The 16,029-nt window shown below is 48.7% G+C and overlaps 2 protein-coding genes across 2 annotated transcripts; both read left to right on the top strand.

The window, feature by feature from the left end:
* The first annotated feature begins 2,487 nt into the window (after positions 1 to 2,487).
* LOC134374058 (kallikrein-9) lies at positions 2,488 to 7,155 on the top strand. The gene is made up of 5 exons (XM_063092245.1): positions 2,488 to 2,530; positions 2,695 to 2,851; positions 5,082 to 5,347; positions 6,486 to 6,622; positions 7,003 to 7,155. The coding sequence occupies exons 1-5, from the start codon at positions 2,488 to 2,490 to the stop codon at positions 7,153 to 7,155; spliced, it is 756 nt and encodes a 251-aa protein (XP_062948315.1).
* A 1,956-nt stretch (positions 7,156 to 9,111) lies between these two features.
* Positions 9,112 to 13,475, top strand: LOC134374055 (kallikrein-8-like). The gene is made up of 5 exons (XM_063092239.1): positions 9,112 to 9,181; positions 9,674 to 9,833; positions 9,950 to 10,212; positions 11,951 to 12,084; positions 13,301 to 13,475. Exons 1-5 carry the CDS (start codon positions 9,112 to 9,114, stop codon positions 13,454 to 13,456), a joined length of 783 nt encoding a protein of 260 aa, XP_062948309.1. The 3' UTR covers positions 13,457 to 13,475.
* The last annotated feature ends 2,554 nt before the right edge of the window (positions 13,476 to 16,029 follow it).

The following is a 16,029-nucleotide window of genomic DNA, read 5'->3' as shown; positions in this document are numbered from 1 at the left end:
AACATCACTCAGCATTCAGGAAAGGCAAATCAAAACCGCTTTGAGATACCATCTCACCCCAGTGAGGATGGCTAAAATCCAAAAGACTGATAATGACAAATGCTGGTCAGGATGCAGAGAAAAAGGAATCCTCCTACACTGTTGGTGGGACTGAAAAATGGTGCAGCCTTTATGGAAAATGATATGGAGTTTCCTCAAACAATTACAGATAGATCTACCATACGACCCAGCTATCCCACTGCTGGGAATATACCCAGAAGAGTGGAAATCACCATGTTGAAGGGATACCTGTACTCCCATGTTTACTGCAGCACTCTTTACAATAGCCAAGAGTTGGAACCAGCCTAAATGCCCATCATCAGATGAGTGGATAAGGAAAGTGTGGTATATCTACACAATGGAATACTACTCTTCTATAAAAAAAAAAAAAAAATGAAATACTACCATTCACAGTGACGTGGATGGACTTAGAGAAAATTTTATTAAGTGAAATAAGCCAGGCACAGAAAGAGAAATACCACATGTTCTCACTTATTTGTGGGAGCTAATAAAAATAAATAAGTAAATATACAAACGAACCAGGGGAGGGTGGGGAGTGGGAAGGAGACACAGTAATCACAATAATTCCTTGAACTTGTTAAGACAAGTGAACAGATATGATGTTGAGGGGGGGAGAGGGAGAGAGAGGGAGGGAGGAAAAGGAGGAATGGGTAAAGGGACATGAAAATCAACTATATTCTATATTGATAAAATAATAAGAAAAAAAATTAAGATGGCACTTAGGACATAGCAGGTGTCCAGTTCCTGGTCTCAAAGCCTTCCTTGTCTGGACAGGAAATAAGAAAATTTCAGCCATGGGTAATGCAGGGCTTTGTAGGAGATGAACTGACATTATGTTTATTGAGCACTCACCATGTGTCAGGCACTGTTGTAAGTGCTTCATATGTGTTAATTCACTTAATTCCCCCATAACCTTGCTTATTATTTCTACTTAACAGAACAACTGAGAGAGATCCGGTGACTTGCCCAAGGTCACACACCTCATCATTGTCAGCACTGAGATTTGGACACAGATGGTCTAGTTCCAGAGTCCATGCTCCGAACAACGACACCATAATGAGGGAGCATTCACGGGGAGCTCAGACCAAGCTTGATAACCAGGCCCGTGGACAGCAGAAAGTGGAAGGGATTGTGAATGTGCAGGGGGAGGCAAAGATTGACTCTGCCTGGAGAAATCAGAGAAGGCTTCCTGGATGAGGGAGCATTTTAGGTTGGGTCTTGAAAGATGAGTAGAAGTTCACCAGGAAAAGAAGGATATGGAGAAAGACGTTCACTCATTCAACTAACATCTCCTGAGGACTTCCGTGAGCCCAGCCTGGAACTGGGTGATGCTGGGGACACAGAGATGTGTCAGACCTGGGCTTGGCCCTCCAGGGACTGCCCACCTGATGAGAAGAAGAGATGGGGAGAGTGTCAGGGAGGATGAGATGATGGGAAGGGCAACTGAGGTCGGGGGAGATGGGTGGGAAAAAATACAGCAAATGTTCACAGGATTTGGCAAAGATCAGGCGGTATTAAAAGAGAGGGTGGGGCACTTTGTTCCAGGCAGGTTGGGCACCTGGGTCCCTATGGTGGTGGGGTTGTGGGGAAGGGAGCAAGTTATGACAAGAGTGGGTTAATCCAGATGGTACCAGATTTCTCAACATTCTAGGAGAGGCCTTTGTCCTTGTGGGAAAGGGCCCAAATCCTCAGGGCAGGGAGCGTTCTATGAGGTGTGTAGACCTGTGCAGCTCTTTTTGTGGTCGGTCTCTGCCTTTCTTCATCTGGATTTCTTTTTCTCCTTCTCTCTCTTCTCCTTCTCCCCTACCCATCCTGGGTCCTTCTGTGTCTCTATCTCCCTCTCTTTGGTTTCTTTCTCTCCCTCCCCCTGTCTCACGCCTTATTGTGACTGCCTTCTTTCCTCTGAAGGAAGATTCCTTCTCCCACCCCCAGCCTGCTTTCTGGGCAGTTCCTTTGCATATCCCTCCAGCCTGCCCTGTGAGGTTGGTCCCAGGACACCACTGCTTCATCCAAAATAAACTTACTTCCACTCCAGGACCCTGCCTTAGAGATCTTCCTCCTTCTCCAGGCCACAAAAGATTCTGTTTGCAGATCCTGCAGCCTAAGGTCATGGGGAATGGGAGCTCTCCACTCTGAAGACCCCAGAGGAAGCGTCCACAGCCTCTCCATGCCCCAGCTCCCCCCGTCCATTTAGCCAAGCTCTGAGTCAGTGAGCCACAACTCATCTCAACAGGGGGGTCCCCCTGCACCACCTCCCCTCCCAAGGCCCCTGTCACAGCCCAAGGGCTTCCCCCTCCCCCGGGGACATTTCTCAACCCCGATTAATCACAGGGGCGGCCCTAGGGAGGAGGAAGGAGATGGCATGGCTTACCATAAAGAAGCACCAGGTGCCCGGCCTGCGCTGGAGGACCCAGGCACCCAGAGGTCATGAAGCTGGGATTCATCTGTGCTCTACTGTCTCTTCTGCCTGGTGAGGCTCCTGCCGTCCATCCATCCCAGCTGCCCCTCCATGGCCACGCTGGCCCTCCCATCTTGTCCTTTGCTGCCCCCTGCCCTCTAGGCTTTGCAGTATCCTCTCCCTGGTCCTCCAAGCCTGCTCCTTACTGACCCCTTTGCCCTGTTTCCCCACCCCAGGGCATGGCAGGGCGGACACCCGTGCCATCGGGGCCAAGGAATGTCACCCCAACTCGCAGCCTTGGCAGGCTGGTCTCTTCTACCTCACCCGGCTCTTCTGTGGGGCATCCCTCATCAGTGACCGCTGGCTGCTCACAGCTGCCCATTGCCACAAGCCGTGAGTGACCTGGACCAGCCATGCTGGGGAAGGGGTTGGAGGGTCAGGAGAGGGTGAGGGGAGCTGTCAGCAGGAAGTATGAAGCCTCCATTTCTGTTACCAAAAGTTCAACTCTTGAATTACAAAGAGTAGACTTCCCAAATTCTAAAATTCTAGAGTCCTAAAATATCTGCTTCTAAGAGTCTAAGATTTGAAACTTAGACTCCTAGAATCCTAGACTGACTCAGAGAAATCCAGAATCACAGAATCCTAAAATCTTGGATCCATAAAATTCTACAGAAGCCTGAGCAAATTCTAGAATCGCAGATTCAGAGGCTATTAGAATTTTAGCAGGCTAGATCAGTGCTGCCCAATGAAAATATGTTCACCACATGTGTGAGTTTAAGTTTTCTAGTAGACACACTAAAAACGTAAAAAGAAATGAGTAAAAATAATTAAATGATATATATCACTTGACATACTCAAAATATTATTATTTCAACATGTAATCAATTTTTAAATAATTATGAATGACATAGTTTAGTCTTTTTTGTACTAAGCCTTTACAAGCTAGCACGTATTTTACACTTATGGTGCGTCTCAATTCAGACTAGCCACATTTCAAGTGCTTAATAGCTGTATTGGCTAGTGTGATCCTTGACTCAGTTTCAGTATAATCCAGGTTCATTGATATAGAAACTCACAGTCCTAATACCTTTGACTCACAGTATCCTAGAATACTGTGATTTATAGAATCTTGAAGTAAGAGAATTATAGACACTTATGAGTAAACCTATATTCATAAGCATCTTGAATCTGATGGATTTAATATCCCAGGAATGCCATCATTTCAGATTCTCGAAGTCCAGAAAGATTGAATTCAGAGAATTCTAGTGTCTTAAATTATTTGAATCTCAGACTCTTAAATTTCTAAAACCATAGATTTATAGAATTCTAGAATAATAAATTTCTAGTCTTATTGTCCCAGAATATTAGAATTCTATGCTCTTTAAGTCTTAGATTTAATTTAGGTAATTTTTAAATCCTGGACTTTTTGATTCAGAGAAATCTAGAATGTTAGAATCTTGGATTCATTGAAGTCTAGAACTTGAGCCTCACAGAATTCTAGAATCATGAATAACAGGATGTCAGAATCTGAGAATTCTAGAATCTTAGATTCTAGGTATTCTAATAGTATCCTAAAATCTACTTGATGCAGGAATCCTCTATTCATTACCTCTGAAAGTGACCATCCATATTGTTTCAATATTCTCCCCTCCGGGAATAAAGCACAAATGTTGGTGCGGGATGCTGGGTGGGAATTTCCCATCACGCATTGCTCCATCATGGGATCTTTTTAAACTCAAGCCTGTTTAGATTTTAGCTCCAGTGACAGAGCAGAAGAGATAGAGCGATATGAAGGTGGAAGACATTTGGAGTCAGGAATGCAGGGGAGGGGGTGCTAGCTTCCCAGGCCCAGAGCCAAGACAACAAGGTGATAGAGAGGGACAGAGATAGAAATAACACCTCTTACTCCCCAAATCCTGAATACTCAGTCATTAGCCTGCTGCCTAATATCAAAGGTCAGAGGTTTGGGGACAAACACGTAGACCCCCAGGAGGTCTCCAGCTGTCCAGGGCATGGACCAGGAGCAGGACATGTGGGCCAGGACTGCAGTGAAAGGACTTAAGGTTTGACCTTGGGAAGAAATGCATCAAAGGGTGAGGGATATGACAAACAGAAAAAGCCTGAAATTGCAGATGACCCCCAATTTGGGGATTTTCCATATCCCATCCCCCTTCATACACACACACGCACCAAACAGACACACAGAACCACTCCCACAGAAGCCAGCAGACCTGTGGGGGTGGGGGGTGGGGCTGTTTTATGTCATAGGTGGGGCCCTTACAGGCCCACAGGGTTCCAGGAGACCCAAGTCACCACCAACGCTCCAGTAGGGCTGGGATGAAGGTGCTCACTCAACATGGGGCTAAGAGAGGATGTGAGTTTTGGGGGGAGGGCTACAAAGGTAGAGGCAGACAAAAAGTCAGTGTGGGGAGCAGGGAACCGGAGATGGTGTCTGCCTTGCTTAAAATCACACAGTACCTTGGGTCAGACATAAATGATGGGGGCCCAGAGAGGGTTTGTGACTTTTGGAGGGTCACACAGCACCCTGATGGACAAAAAAAGAAGATGGGGCTGAGAAGACTCTTACCTTTCCCAGTTTAACCTCTGAGGTCTGTTACAGCAGGTATCTATGGGTCCGCCTTGGAGAGCACCACCTCTGGAAATGGGAGGGTCCAGAGCAGCTGTTCCGGGCCACTGACTTCTTCCCCCATCCCGGGTTCAACAAGGACCTCAGTGCCAATGACCATAACGATGACATCATGCTGATCCGTCTGCCCAGGCAAGCACATCTCAGTCCTGCTGTGCAGCCTCTCAACCTCAGCCAGACCTGCGTCTCCCCAGGCACTCAGTGCCTCATCTCAGGCTGGGGAGCTGTGTCCAGCCCCAAGGGTATGTCCTTATCCACCCACACTCCCTTATGTCTCGTGCCCCGGGTCTCGATCCCTTCACCCCACTATCTCTGTCTTTCTATCTCTATCTATCTATCTCATCAAATCTCAGAAGCTGGAAACTTTAAGATGCATCATGAACTGCTAAGAATAAAAAAAAAAAGTCCCATTGATAGTATGACACCATTTACTGGAAGACACATCCTGATTTTAGACACATTTAAATGTGAAAATACACATATCTTAGAATTGAAATAAGTCCTATATCTTTCAGAGTCACAAATCGGCAACCCATTAGCCAAATTTGGCTTCCCACATCAGTATCAATTTTCAAAGTGTCTTGAAAAAACAGTCTGAATTTGCTGCTGCCAATATCTAAAACCTGGGAGATTTTACATAAAAGCCAAATTTCTGGATTCACTTGAAAAATTCAAAGAACTGGAAACAGTGAGCCCAGGTTCCCAAAACAGCAACCACTGGTCAGTCATTAGAGGCTGCCACCTTCGGACAAGGTACAGGTTCTCTGGTCCACTCCAGTTCACCCCACTGACTGCTGTCTCCCTGCACAGTCTCCTTCCCCCACTTGTAGTTACCTATCAAGTCCCTTGATGCATTTGAGTTTACACCTACATATTATATAGATGCATATATGAATATCTATATTCACATCTATCTCTATTGGATATGCTGTGTCTACCTCTATCTGTATCTAGTATGTCTATGTCTCTATCAGCACCTATCTTCCAATAAATGTGTCTTTTCTCTTATCTCACTGCCTTTCTCTCCTTGATGCCTCTGGATGTTTCTCCCTATTTCTTCATTGCCTGCTCTGAGAATCTCTTTCTCTTTAAAAAAAAAGGTCTCTATCTCCCTCCATAGTCTCTATTTTTCTCTGTGTGAGTTATGTCCTTGTCTCTTGGTCTCTCTCTCTCTCTCTCCCTCTCCCTCTCCTCCTATCCATCTGTTTCTCTTCCATGCTATGATTCTTTTTGTCACTGTCTCTTGACTCTGTCCTTGAGAGGCTTATGATATGGCTCCACCGTGTTCCTTTGGGAATGCTGCAGGGAGGACTCAGGGAGGTGGAGGCTGAGTGTGATGGGGACAGCTGCCCATCCTTTACAGATCTCCTTTTCCAACAGTGCTGTATCCAGTCACACTGCAGTGTGCCAACATCAGCATCCTAGAGACCAAACTCTGTCATTGGGCGTATCCAGGTCACATCTCAGACAGCATGCTCTGTGCAGGCCTGTGGGAGGGGGGCCGAGGCTCCTGTCAGGTGAGACCCTACTCTGGGGAAGAGGAGGCAGTCTTGCTGAGTTTCCTGGGTCTTGGGGGAGGAGAGGGATGGGGCACAGACTTTCTAGGTCAAAGTGAGGAGGGGACTGGAACACCTGGTTCCTGGAAGGGAATGGAGCCTGGGCGCAGATTCCTGGATCTAGAGGAGAGGGCTAGGGGTCCAGACTCTGAGTCCTGGGGGGAGGAAGGGGCTAGGAGCCCAGAATGCTAGGTCCTGGGAGGAGGTGGGCTCTCAGACCTTCTACACCTGGGTGCTGGGGAAGAGTAAACTGGGGGCCTCCCTGGGAAGGAGGAAGTGACCCGTGTAATTTTCACGAATAGATCAGCCTAACAATTTCTCTGCTCTTCTCCCGCGCGTAGGGTGACTCTGGGGGCCCCCTCGTTTGCGAAGGGACCCTGGCGGGTGTGGTGTCTGGGGGCGCAGAGCCCTGCTCCAGACCCCGGCGCCCCGCGGTCTATACCAGCGTATGCCACTACGTGGACTGGATCCGAAAAACCATGGAAGACAACTGAGCCCTCGCGCCTTGGACTACCAAGAGAGGAGCAGGGGCATGGGACAGGGGTTACTGCAGGGCTCCAGCCTCAAGGGTCTCCGCCCTTGACCTCCAGCTGCCCTGGAGACTCCGCTCTGGACACTCAGATTCCGCCCCCTCAGGTCCCGCCCCGCTCAAGGTCAACCGCGATATAGTCGCACCCCACGAGCGGCTCAGAGACACGCCCCTCGTGGTCCGTTTCTATTACGTCACCTAGAGCTGGCACCACCCGCCTGCAACTGCAGAACCTTGTGGCTCCGCCCCAAGGAAAAACTTCCACTAAATAGCTCCGCCCCTCGGAACGTTGCCCAGTGGGACTTCCCCTTTGGACTCCACCCCTCTTGCCCCCGCCCCCTTTGTCAGAAGTCCCGGCCCCCGTGATGTCAGGGGGACGGTAGCTCCACCCACGCGCCCCTCGGGCAGCGTCGGGCTCCGCCCCTCATGGCTCCGCCTGGGCGGGTCCTGGGTTTGAATCCCGACGGCACCCGACTTCGAGAAGTTGGGGAAGGGTCTCGATCCCTTCGGAGCCAATGGATGGTTTTACAATAAATGCGGGGAACCGCGGCCTTCTTCCGCCTGCGCTGTGGGACGAGGGGAGGGCAACGGGTGGGCGGTGAAGGGCCGATGAGGAAAGCGCCACCGCGTTGCCATTCCCCCTTGAGCCCCTCGTGCGTCCTGCTGGTCTCGCTCCATTCAGTCCTATTGCTGCAAGACTTCTGGGTTCTGCTTGGGCTGGTCCCGCCGCCCGCAGGGGAAGGGGAAACCAGGTCACGGTCCCTCCCAAACCTGCCTTCCCAGATCCCAGACTTTTCAGGGGGCATCGGGTGGGGCCCGATCCGCCCTCAGGTGTCGGAACAAAGAAGACTCGCCTTTCTTCCGGGTTACTGGCAGCAGCCCCCTCCTCCCACAAGAATCAGGCTCCAAGCCCCTGCTTCCCAATGGACTTAAGAATTCAGCCTCTGGTCTCTTCCCTCAGACCCAGGAGTCAAGGGCCCCAGCCCCCTCCTCCCTCAATCCCAGCTCCCAGCCCCTGGACCCCCACCCTCTCAGACCCTGCAGTCCCAGCTCGCAGCCCCTGGACCCCCAGCCTCTCAGACCCTGCAGTCCCAGCTCGCAGCCCCTGGACCCCCACCCTCTCAGACCCTGCAGTCCCAGCTCCCAGCCCCTGGACCCCCAGCCTCTCAGACCCTGCAGTCCCAGCTCCCAGCCCCTGGACCCCCACCCTCTCAGACCCTGCAGTCCCACTCCCAGCCCCTCCCCTCCCCTCCCTGGCCTTGTCAGAGACTCCAGCCCCTCCTCCCTCAAGATGTCGCGTTCGGCCCCTCCTCACACACCCAGGGTTCCAGTTCCCAGAGGCTCCCCCGGCTCTGGTGGGGAGGAGGCGGAGTAGAAGGCGGAGATTCGCAGTTAAAAGGCTCCAGAATGTGTAGCAGGCAGACAGAACGGAAGTACTGGGGCCGAATCAGTAGGTGACCCCCCGCCCTGGATTCTGGAAGGTGAGGTGCAGAGGTTCTCAGACACAGGCATCAGGCCCAGGGACCCCGCTTTGGCCACGGCTCGGTACCCCAGCCTCAGATCCCCTTCTCTAACAAGACCCAGCAATCCGGACCCAAGCTCCCTGTTCCCCAAGGTTTAAGAGTCCCAGCTCCCAGCTCCCTGGCCCCTCAGACCCAGAAGTCCAGGACTTTAACTCCCTCCTCTCTTGGAATGTAAGAATCCAGGCCCCCAGGGTGCCCTCAGATTCAAGAATCTGGAGCATCTGTCCCCTTCTTCCTCAGACCTAAGAATCCAGCTCCTCAGCTTCTTCCTCCTGCAGAACCCAGGACAGCTTTGGATATTCTCTGCTCCCTCCCCAATTCCAAAAGCGAGTACTAGGATTTCAGCCTCCTCCTTCGTTGTCTCTCAGCCCCACCCCCTCTCTCTCCCAGACCCCACCATGGGATACCCCCCACCTAACGCAGTCTTAACCTGGATGTTCCTGCTCTTGCTATTGGAAGCCTGGGCAGGTGAGAGGGGCAGGGAGGCTTCCAAAGGGGTGGTATCTGAAGGCAGCAGTGGTGCTGGGAACCTGTGGTAATGCTGTGGGCCGTGGTGGTTATATGGGTGAATGTGGTGGCATGGGGGGATGTGGGCTTTCCCGAGGGTGGGCAGAGGCATGGGACACAGGGCAGCAGGTAAGAGTAGGTTAGGTTACACTGCAAATTGTATGAGTACACAAAGCCGGTGGGGAGGGGGAGGCTGCTTGCTGTGGGCTGCAGATACATGTGGCAGTATATGAGCATGTGAATGCATGTGGAAGCAGGGGGACACATGTGGAAGCATGCTCGGGTGTGTGGCTCACGTATGACACATGTGTATCATGTGGCAGCATGTGGATGCTGGAGTTTTATGCACCAAGTAGCTTGCAGGACCCTGTGTCCATTTGAACCCACAGTGGTCTTCCTGGCCCTGGCACTGCCCCAGATGGTGGCACTCCAACTCTCTCCCTCCTGCTGCAGGACGCTCCAGGGCACAGGAGTCCAAGGTGCTGGGGGGTCAGCAGTGCGAAGCCCACTCTCAGCCTTGGCAGACGGCCTTGTTCCAGGGCGAGCAACTGCTCTGTGGGGGTGTTCTTGTAGATGCCAGCTGGGTCCTCACAGCTGCCCACTGTAAAAAACCGTGAGTGGATGACTGGTGCAGAGGTGGGCTGGGGACCTGACTCCTAGGTCTGAGGGAGGAGGGGACTGGGGGCCCAGACTCCTGTCCGGGTCCCTAACTATCCCCCTCCTTTACAGGAAGTATACAGTACGCCTAGGAGATCACAGCCTGCAGAATAAGGATGAGTCAGAGCAAGAAATACCTGTGGCTCAGTCCATTCCACACCCCTGCTACAACAGCAGCAACGACAATGACCACAATCACGATCTGATGCTCCTTCGACTACGTGGCCAGGCATCCCTGGGGTCCAAAGTGAAGCCCATCAACCTGGCAGATCACTGCCCCCAAGTTGACCAGAAATGCACCATCTCAGGCTGGGGCACTGTCGTCAGCCCCCAAGGTAGTGGGCTTGGCCACTACTGGGAGGGAGAGGAAGAGTTGGTTAGCCAAGTGGACCCCAAGCCATTGGCAAAGCTTGCCCCCCAGGGGGAGACAAAGAAGAAACAGTGATTGTGATGTTGATATTTCACAGGGACCCATGCTGGAAACCTTGAAGGTCAAATTATTAAAAGGAGTGGTGAGGGAAAGAGAGCAAACTAACAGATTATTAAGCAGGGCTCAAAGAAATCCCTCCTTTATGGTAGAGAGCATCATTCTATGGCAACTTTTGTTCTGTAGGATTCTAGGTAATCTTCTTAAAAGACTTGGAGTATACATACTCCTCAAGGGCCCGGGAAAACAGGCTCCTAAGCACCCTCTCCCTCTTGAATCCAGGAAGCCTGGCCCCTAGTCCTCTCTTCTCTCAGACCCAGGAGTCCAGGCCCTTCCTTCCCCAGGACCCAGTGGTCTAGGTCCCAGCTCCCTCTTCAATCTGGATCGAAAAGTCTGGACCTCCATTGAAGGGCCTTCAGAGTCCAGACAGCACCTCACCCTCCTTCAAAGTGAGAAAATTAGGGCTCAGCTCAAAGAGTCAGTGGGACTCTCCAGGAAGTGGAAAAGCCAGGATTCAGGTCTTCAAATGAGACAGTGTGATGCTGTAGAAACACACCTGCTCACAGTCAGGTAGATCAGTTCAAACCACAGCTCTTCCCCTCTTCCCTTCCCATCTCTTGGCCCCATTCTCAGCATCTACTTAACGGGAATCATCATCCAATGGATTTCTGGGCTCCGTGAGGGTTCAGGTTACATCTATTATTTTTATTATATGTTCCTAATGCTCAAGATGGTGCCTGGTACACAGTAGGTTCTCAGTAAGTGTTTATTGAATGGATGCATGGATGAATGAATGCATCTCTCCTTCAAAGAGCTGTACGAGGTTGTAAGCATATAGATTCCGGCACATAGAGGTGCCGGATGGAAGTTTTTCTGTCTCAAGTTTATTCATTGAAGGATGTTAATAAAGATTAATTCCACTTTCAATCATTAATATACTGAGCACTTAGTATGTCCCAGGTGCTGTCATAGGCACTAGGGATACAGTCATGAACAAACTGTGTAAAGTCCCTGATCTTATGGAGTTGCATGTTAGGTGGGGAAACTAGACAATAAATAAAAGTAAGATAAAATATTAGATACAGTTAAGTGCTATAATAAATTATTGTGTAGGGTAAAAGGATAGAAAGTGATAGAGGAGTAGTGTTTTAATTAGAGTGATCAGAGAAGGCTTCTAGGAGGAGGTGACATTTGGAAGAAGTGAGATTGAGGACCTGATAGTCTAAGGACAGGAAGACTAGAGAAAGAGGGTCAGAGGTGTCACAAGGGGGCACCTCAAAGTCCCCAGCCACCTGCCCCTTGACTTGAAAATGACTCAGAGCAAGAAACAAAAGGTAGGATCCGAGGGCCCCTCCCTAGATGAAGAATCCAGGAAGCCTGGCCCCTAGTCCTCTCTTCTCTCAGACCCAGGTGTCCAGGCCCTTCCTTCCCCAGGACCCAGTGGTCTGGGTCCCAGCTCTCTCCTCAATCTGGATCCGTGCAGGAAGCACAGCTTCATTTACTGTGGTGAGAAGTGATGCACCCTGCAAGATGTGTCAGAAAACTCCCCAGTGAAGCTGCAGATGGACAGAAGGGAGGTTAGATCCAGACAGGGACGGAGACACAGTGTAGTTCTCTCAGGGAACTTAAAACCTCTCCCCACTCAGAGAATTTTCCTGACACTCTCAACTGCGCAGAAGTAAAAATCTTTCCCCAGAAGAAGTGTGAGGATGCCTACCCAGGGAAGGTCACAGATGGCATGGTTTGTGCAGGCGAGAGCAATGGGGCTGATTCATGCCAGGTAAGTGACTTCTGAAACCCCCTTCCTCTCTCATTCCCCATGCCACTGTAGAGGCTTGAGTCTTGGTATGGTGGGGTTGGGGGCGACCCCAAAGAATTAGTACCCAGAGAGGTCACCCCTATCTCTACAGAGTGGGAAACACAGTTCAGAGAAGGCAAAACTCTCCCTGAAGATCACACAGCATAGAGATCAGGAGTGTTGAATTGTCACTGTCATTTTCTTGGGAATCTTTGCTGGCGGGATGGGATGCAGAGAGGGAGTATATAGGGGGTGAGGAGAAACGTCCGTGACAGAGAAAGTCTGAAGCTGGAGGTTAGGCAAGCTCCCCGCTCTTTCCCAGCATTAGTTCCTGGAATATGTGCTGACTCTATTACTGGCCAGGTAGTCAGCCATTTCGCTTTGAAACCTGACTGGGTTGCCAAGGATAACTCCCTTCTCCTATGATTGCTTCCTTGGGGGATGATGCTGTCTTCCCAATTGGCTGGGGAGTGGCACCACTGACTTCAATGCCTCCTCAATTAGCTCCCCATCCCTTTCTCTTGGAATTTGTCATGGATATAACAACACTCTCTTTCCTATTGGCTGCAACTCCAGCCTGTTGTCTTCATGGCTTACCCAGGCTTTGTCCCCTTTCATGGTAGCCCCACCGCCCCTGCTAATGATCGGTTCCTGTAGACAATGCTTCCTTCCCCAGTGGCCAAGATTGGAGTCATTTCCATCTATAATACTGCCATGAAAGCCAGTTTTTCTGAATTGTTCCATAAAGACAATGGTCTCTTTCACAGATTCCCACTTTTGTCCCTTGGGAATCTATCTGCTCTCTGTGTGTGTCTCCACAAGAACCCTGATCCTTCTTTTGTATTTGGTAACTGGAATCAATAATATCCTCATCAATGGCCAGGAATGAAGGAAATATCAGCTCAGTCCCCTCCATGTAATCACCACTCTCTGCTCTCTGGATTGGACCCTTGAGGCCTCATTCTCTTCCTTCATTGGTCAGGATTTGGGCCATTGCCCTTAGACATCCTTTCTGTGTCCCTGTATATGGAAGCTTCATGCCCCCATCCCCAATTGGTCTCAGGGGACAATACTCTTATCCCCATTAACTAGAGGGGACCAATCATGCTAAAGAACTGGCATTAAATGCTGGGTATAGCAGGAAAATGAACTTTTGGGGCCTCTTAGGTAAAACCCTTTTCTCACTGTTCCCTTCCAGGGTGATTCTGGGGGCCCACTGGTATGTGGTGGTGTCCTGCAGGGCATCACATCTTGGGGTTCAGACCCTTGTGGGCGGCCTGAGAGACCTGGCGTCTACATCAATATCTGCCGATACCTGGACTGGATCAAGAAGACCATGGGCAGAAGCAGCTGATCCTAGGACGAGCCCTGGATCCCCCTCAATAAAACTGCAATCCCAGCTGGCTTTTTGCCTGTGTTTGTTTTGGCCCTGTGGGGAGAGGTGAATGAAGGCTAGGTGCCGAACCCTGATGGCAGGCTTTGTGGGAGACCTGGACAGACCAGAACTGCCATGTCCACTCTCACAATCACCACTGCTTAGAGTGACCACCTTTTTTTTTCTGGAAAGACTTGGGTAAGTAGGAGGTTTATTCAGGGGAGAAAAGACATACAAGGGTTTTCAGATACTCAGTGGGCTTGTCTGTGAAAGACAGTCTTGAAAGGGTTTTTGTTTAGTTTATCTGAGAAGCAAAAGTGTTGATAAGCTTGTGGGGGAAGTTCCCCCCTTTTTAAAAAAATTATGAGATATGCATAGAGTAAAGTGCAAGAAATATATGAAGAGCTTAAATATTCACAAATGAACACCCATGAAACCACCACCTAAGTTAAAAAATTACTTGACAGCTCCAAAAAGTCTAGCAATCTTTCTCACAGCTTAGAGCTATCTAGGGGTGTTTGCCCTGGTAGAAGGAGATGAGAGCTGTGTCCAAACTGAAGTGTGGAGCAAAGGGTATTTTAGGGAGTTTTCATTAGAGCAGGGACTCAACATAAGTTGTTTTAGGGAAAGATATGTGTGGAGGAGAGAGGAGTAGTTATTGTATGGATATAAATAAATTGTCACTTCCCTAGAATTTCTCAGATTGTATTCTCATGAAAGAGAATCTGAATCTTTTCTCCTTCAGCCACATCACAGAACACTGATTGGCCAATCATTTGACTGTGTTCTGGTCAGGTGACCAATCCCATCCAATCAGTGGCTATTTGGAGTCATGTGATACAAAACATGACTGCCCAAGGCTGTGGGAAGGCAATTCTCCACAAGGGATGTGAATGCTTGAGATGCCTTGTACACATCAACTTCCCTAATCTTCCATGACAGTTCCCCAAGACGAGAAATTCTGAGAAAGTCTTCCATGCCTGATATTAACTGGTGCCAGGGATGTATCTCTGGAGTGGCTACTCAGGGGACATCTTAACCCAAAGAATTGTTTTATAATTTTTATTAATGGAAAAATTTTAACATGTACAAAATAGAGAGAATAACATAATGAATCCTCCTATACCACCATCCAACTTCAACAATTAACAATGCAAAACCAAATGCATGTCACCTATATTCCCACACAGTTTCCTAACACTGGAATATTTTAACGCAAACATCACATCACATCAACTCATTCTTAAATATTTCTTTACGTATTTCTAAAATGGGATGACAAACTACAGATGGTGGGCCAAATACCATAAGTATTTATAATAATAGTTTTTATTATTTGATTTGATGATACAGAGCAAACGCTGCTGTGGTTTGAATGTCCCCCCAAGCTCATGTTGGAACTTAACACCCAATATGGTGGTGGAAGGTAGGGCTTTTAGGAGGTGATTAGAGATCGAGGACTGTGCCCTCATGAATGGATTGATCCATCCATGAAGTAATGGATTGATGGTTTAATGGGTTGTCATTGGTGTGGTTCTGATGGCTTTATAAGGAGAGTGAGTGAGAAGGTTAGCTCTCTCTTTCTCATGCCACTCCTTGCCATATGATACCCTGAGTTGCCACAGGACCCTGTAGAGAGTTCCCACCCAGAAGAAGGCCCTCACCTGACATGCTCCCTGAACAGTGGACTTTCCAGCCTCCAAAACTGTAAGAAATGAATTTTGTTTCTTTATACATTACCCAGTTTGAGGTATTCTATTATAACCAATAGAAACAGACTAATACAAACCCTAATTAACAAGATGTTAACACCCAGAAAGAATTCCACTCTTCTCATTAATAGACTTGCATGGCAAAAATTGGAACTTAATTATTATTACTATATTTTTAATTTCATGAATTAAAAATGTGTGGAAATTTATTTTCTCTCTTATTATTACAGACCTACATAATATCTTCCATTTTTGTCTCTTAGTTCACAAAGCCTAAAATGTTTACCATCTGGCCCTTTATAGAAAAAGTTTGCCACCCCTGCTCTAAAAGATAGACTCTTTTTAAACAGAACCACCTTACATTATCACACCTTACACACTTAATGGTAATTCCTTAATATTATCCAATATCCAGGATAAATTTAAATGTCTTCAGTGGAAAATACACCAGAGAGAACTTGATGATTGATTTATGGTATTAAGAGATCAGGGGCATGTTGGCTGAGGTCTGACAGGGAAAGGAACTTATCCAAGGTCAACAAGCAATTCAGGAGTAGAACTGTGAACTGTGGAGTCTGGAGAAATATCAGAGCATTGTGAACAGATAAAGTCCAAGAAAACCCACTTCATCAGGGAGTTCTTGATACAAGTGGCAGAGTCCCAATTCAAACTGGCTCATACAAAAAAGGGAACTTGTTGGCTTACATGGCAAGAAGGGATATGGGGGTGACTCATGATGTCAAAGGAAGAGACACGGGTGCCAGAGCCTCAATTACTTGAAATGATGACTTAAGACAATCAACTCTCTCTGTCTTTTGAGATGCTTTCTCTCTGTCATTC

This window comes from Cynocephalus volans, chromosome 3, assembly GCF_027409185.1.
Source record: "Cynocephalus volans isolate mCynVol1 chromosome 3, mCynVol1.pri, whole genome shotgun sequence".
Taxonomy (NCBI): domain Eukaryota; kingdom Metazoa; phylum Chordata; class Mammalia; order Dermoptera; family Cynocephalidae; genus Cynocephalus; species Cynocephalus volans.
Note: the sequence above shows the minus strand (reverse complement) of the source record. Positions and strands in the feature narration are given on the sequence as shown.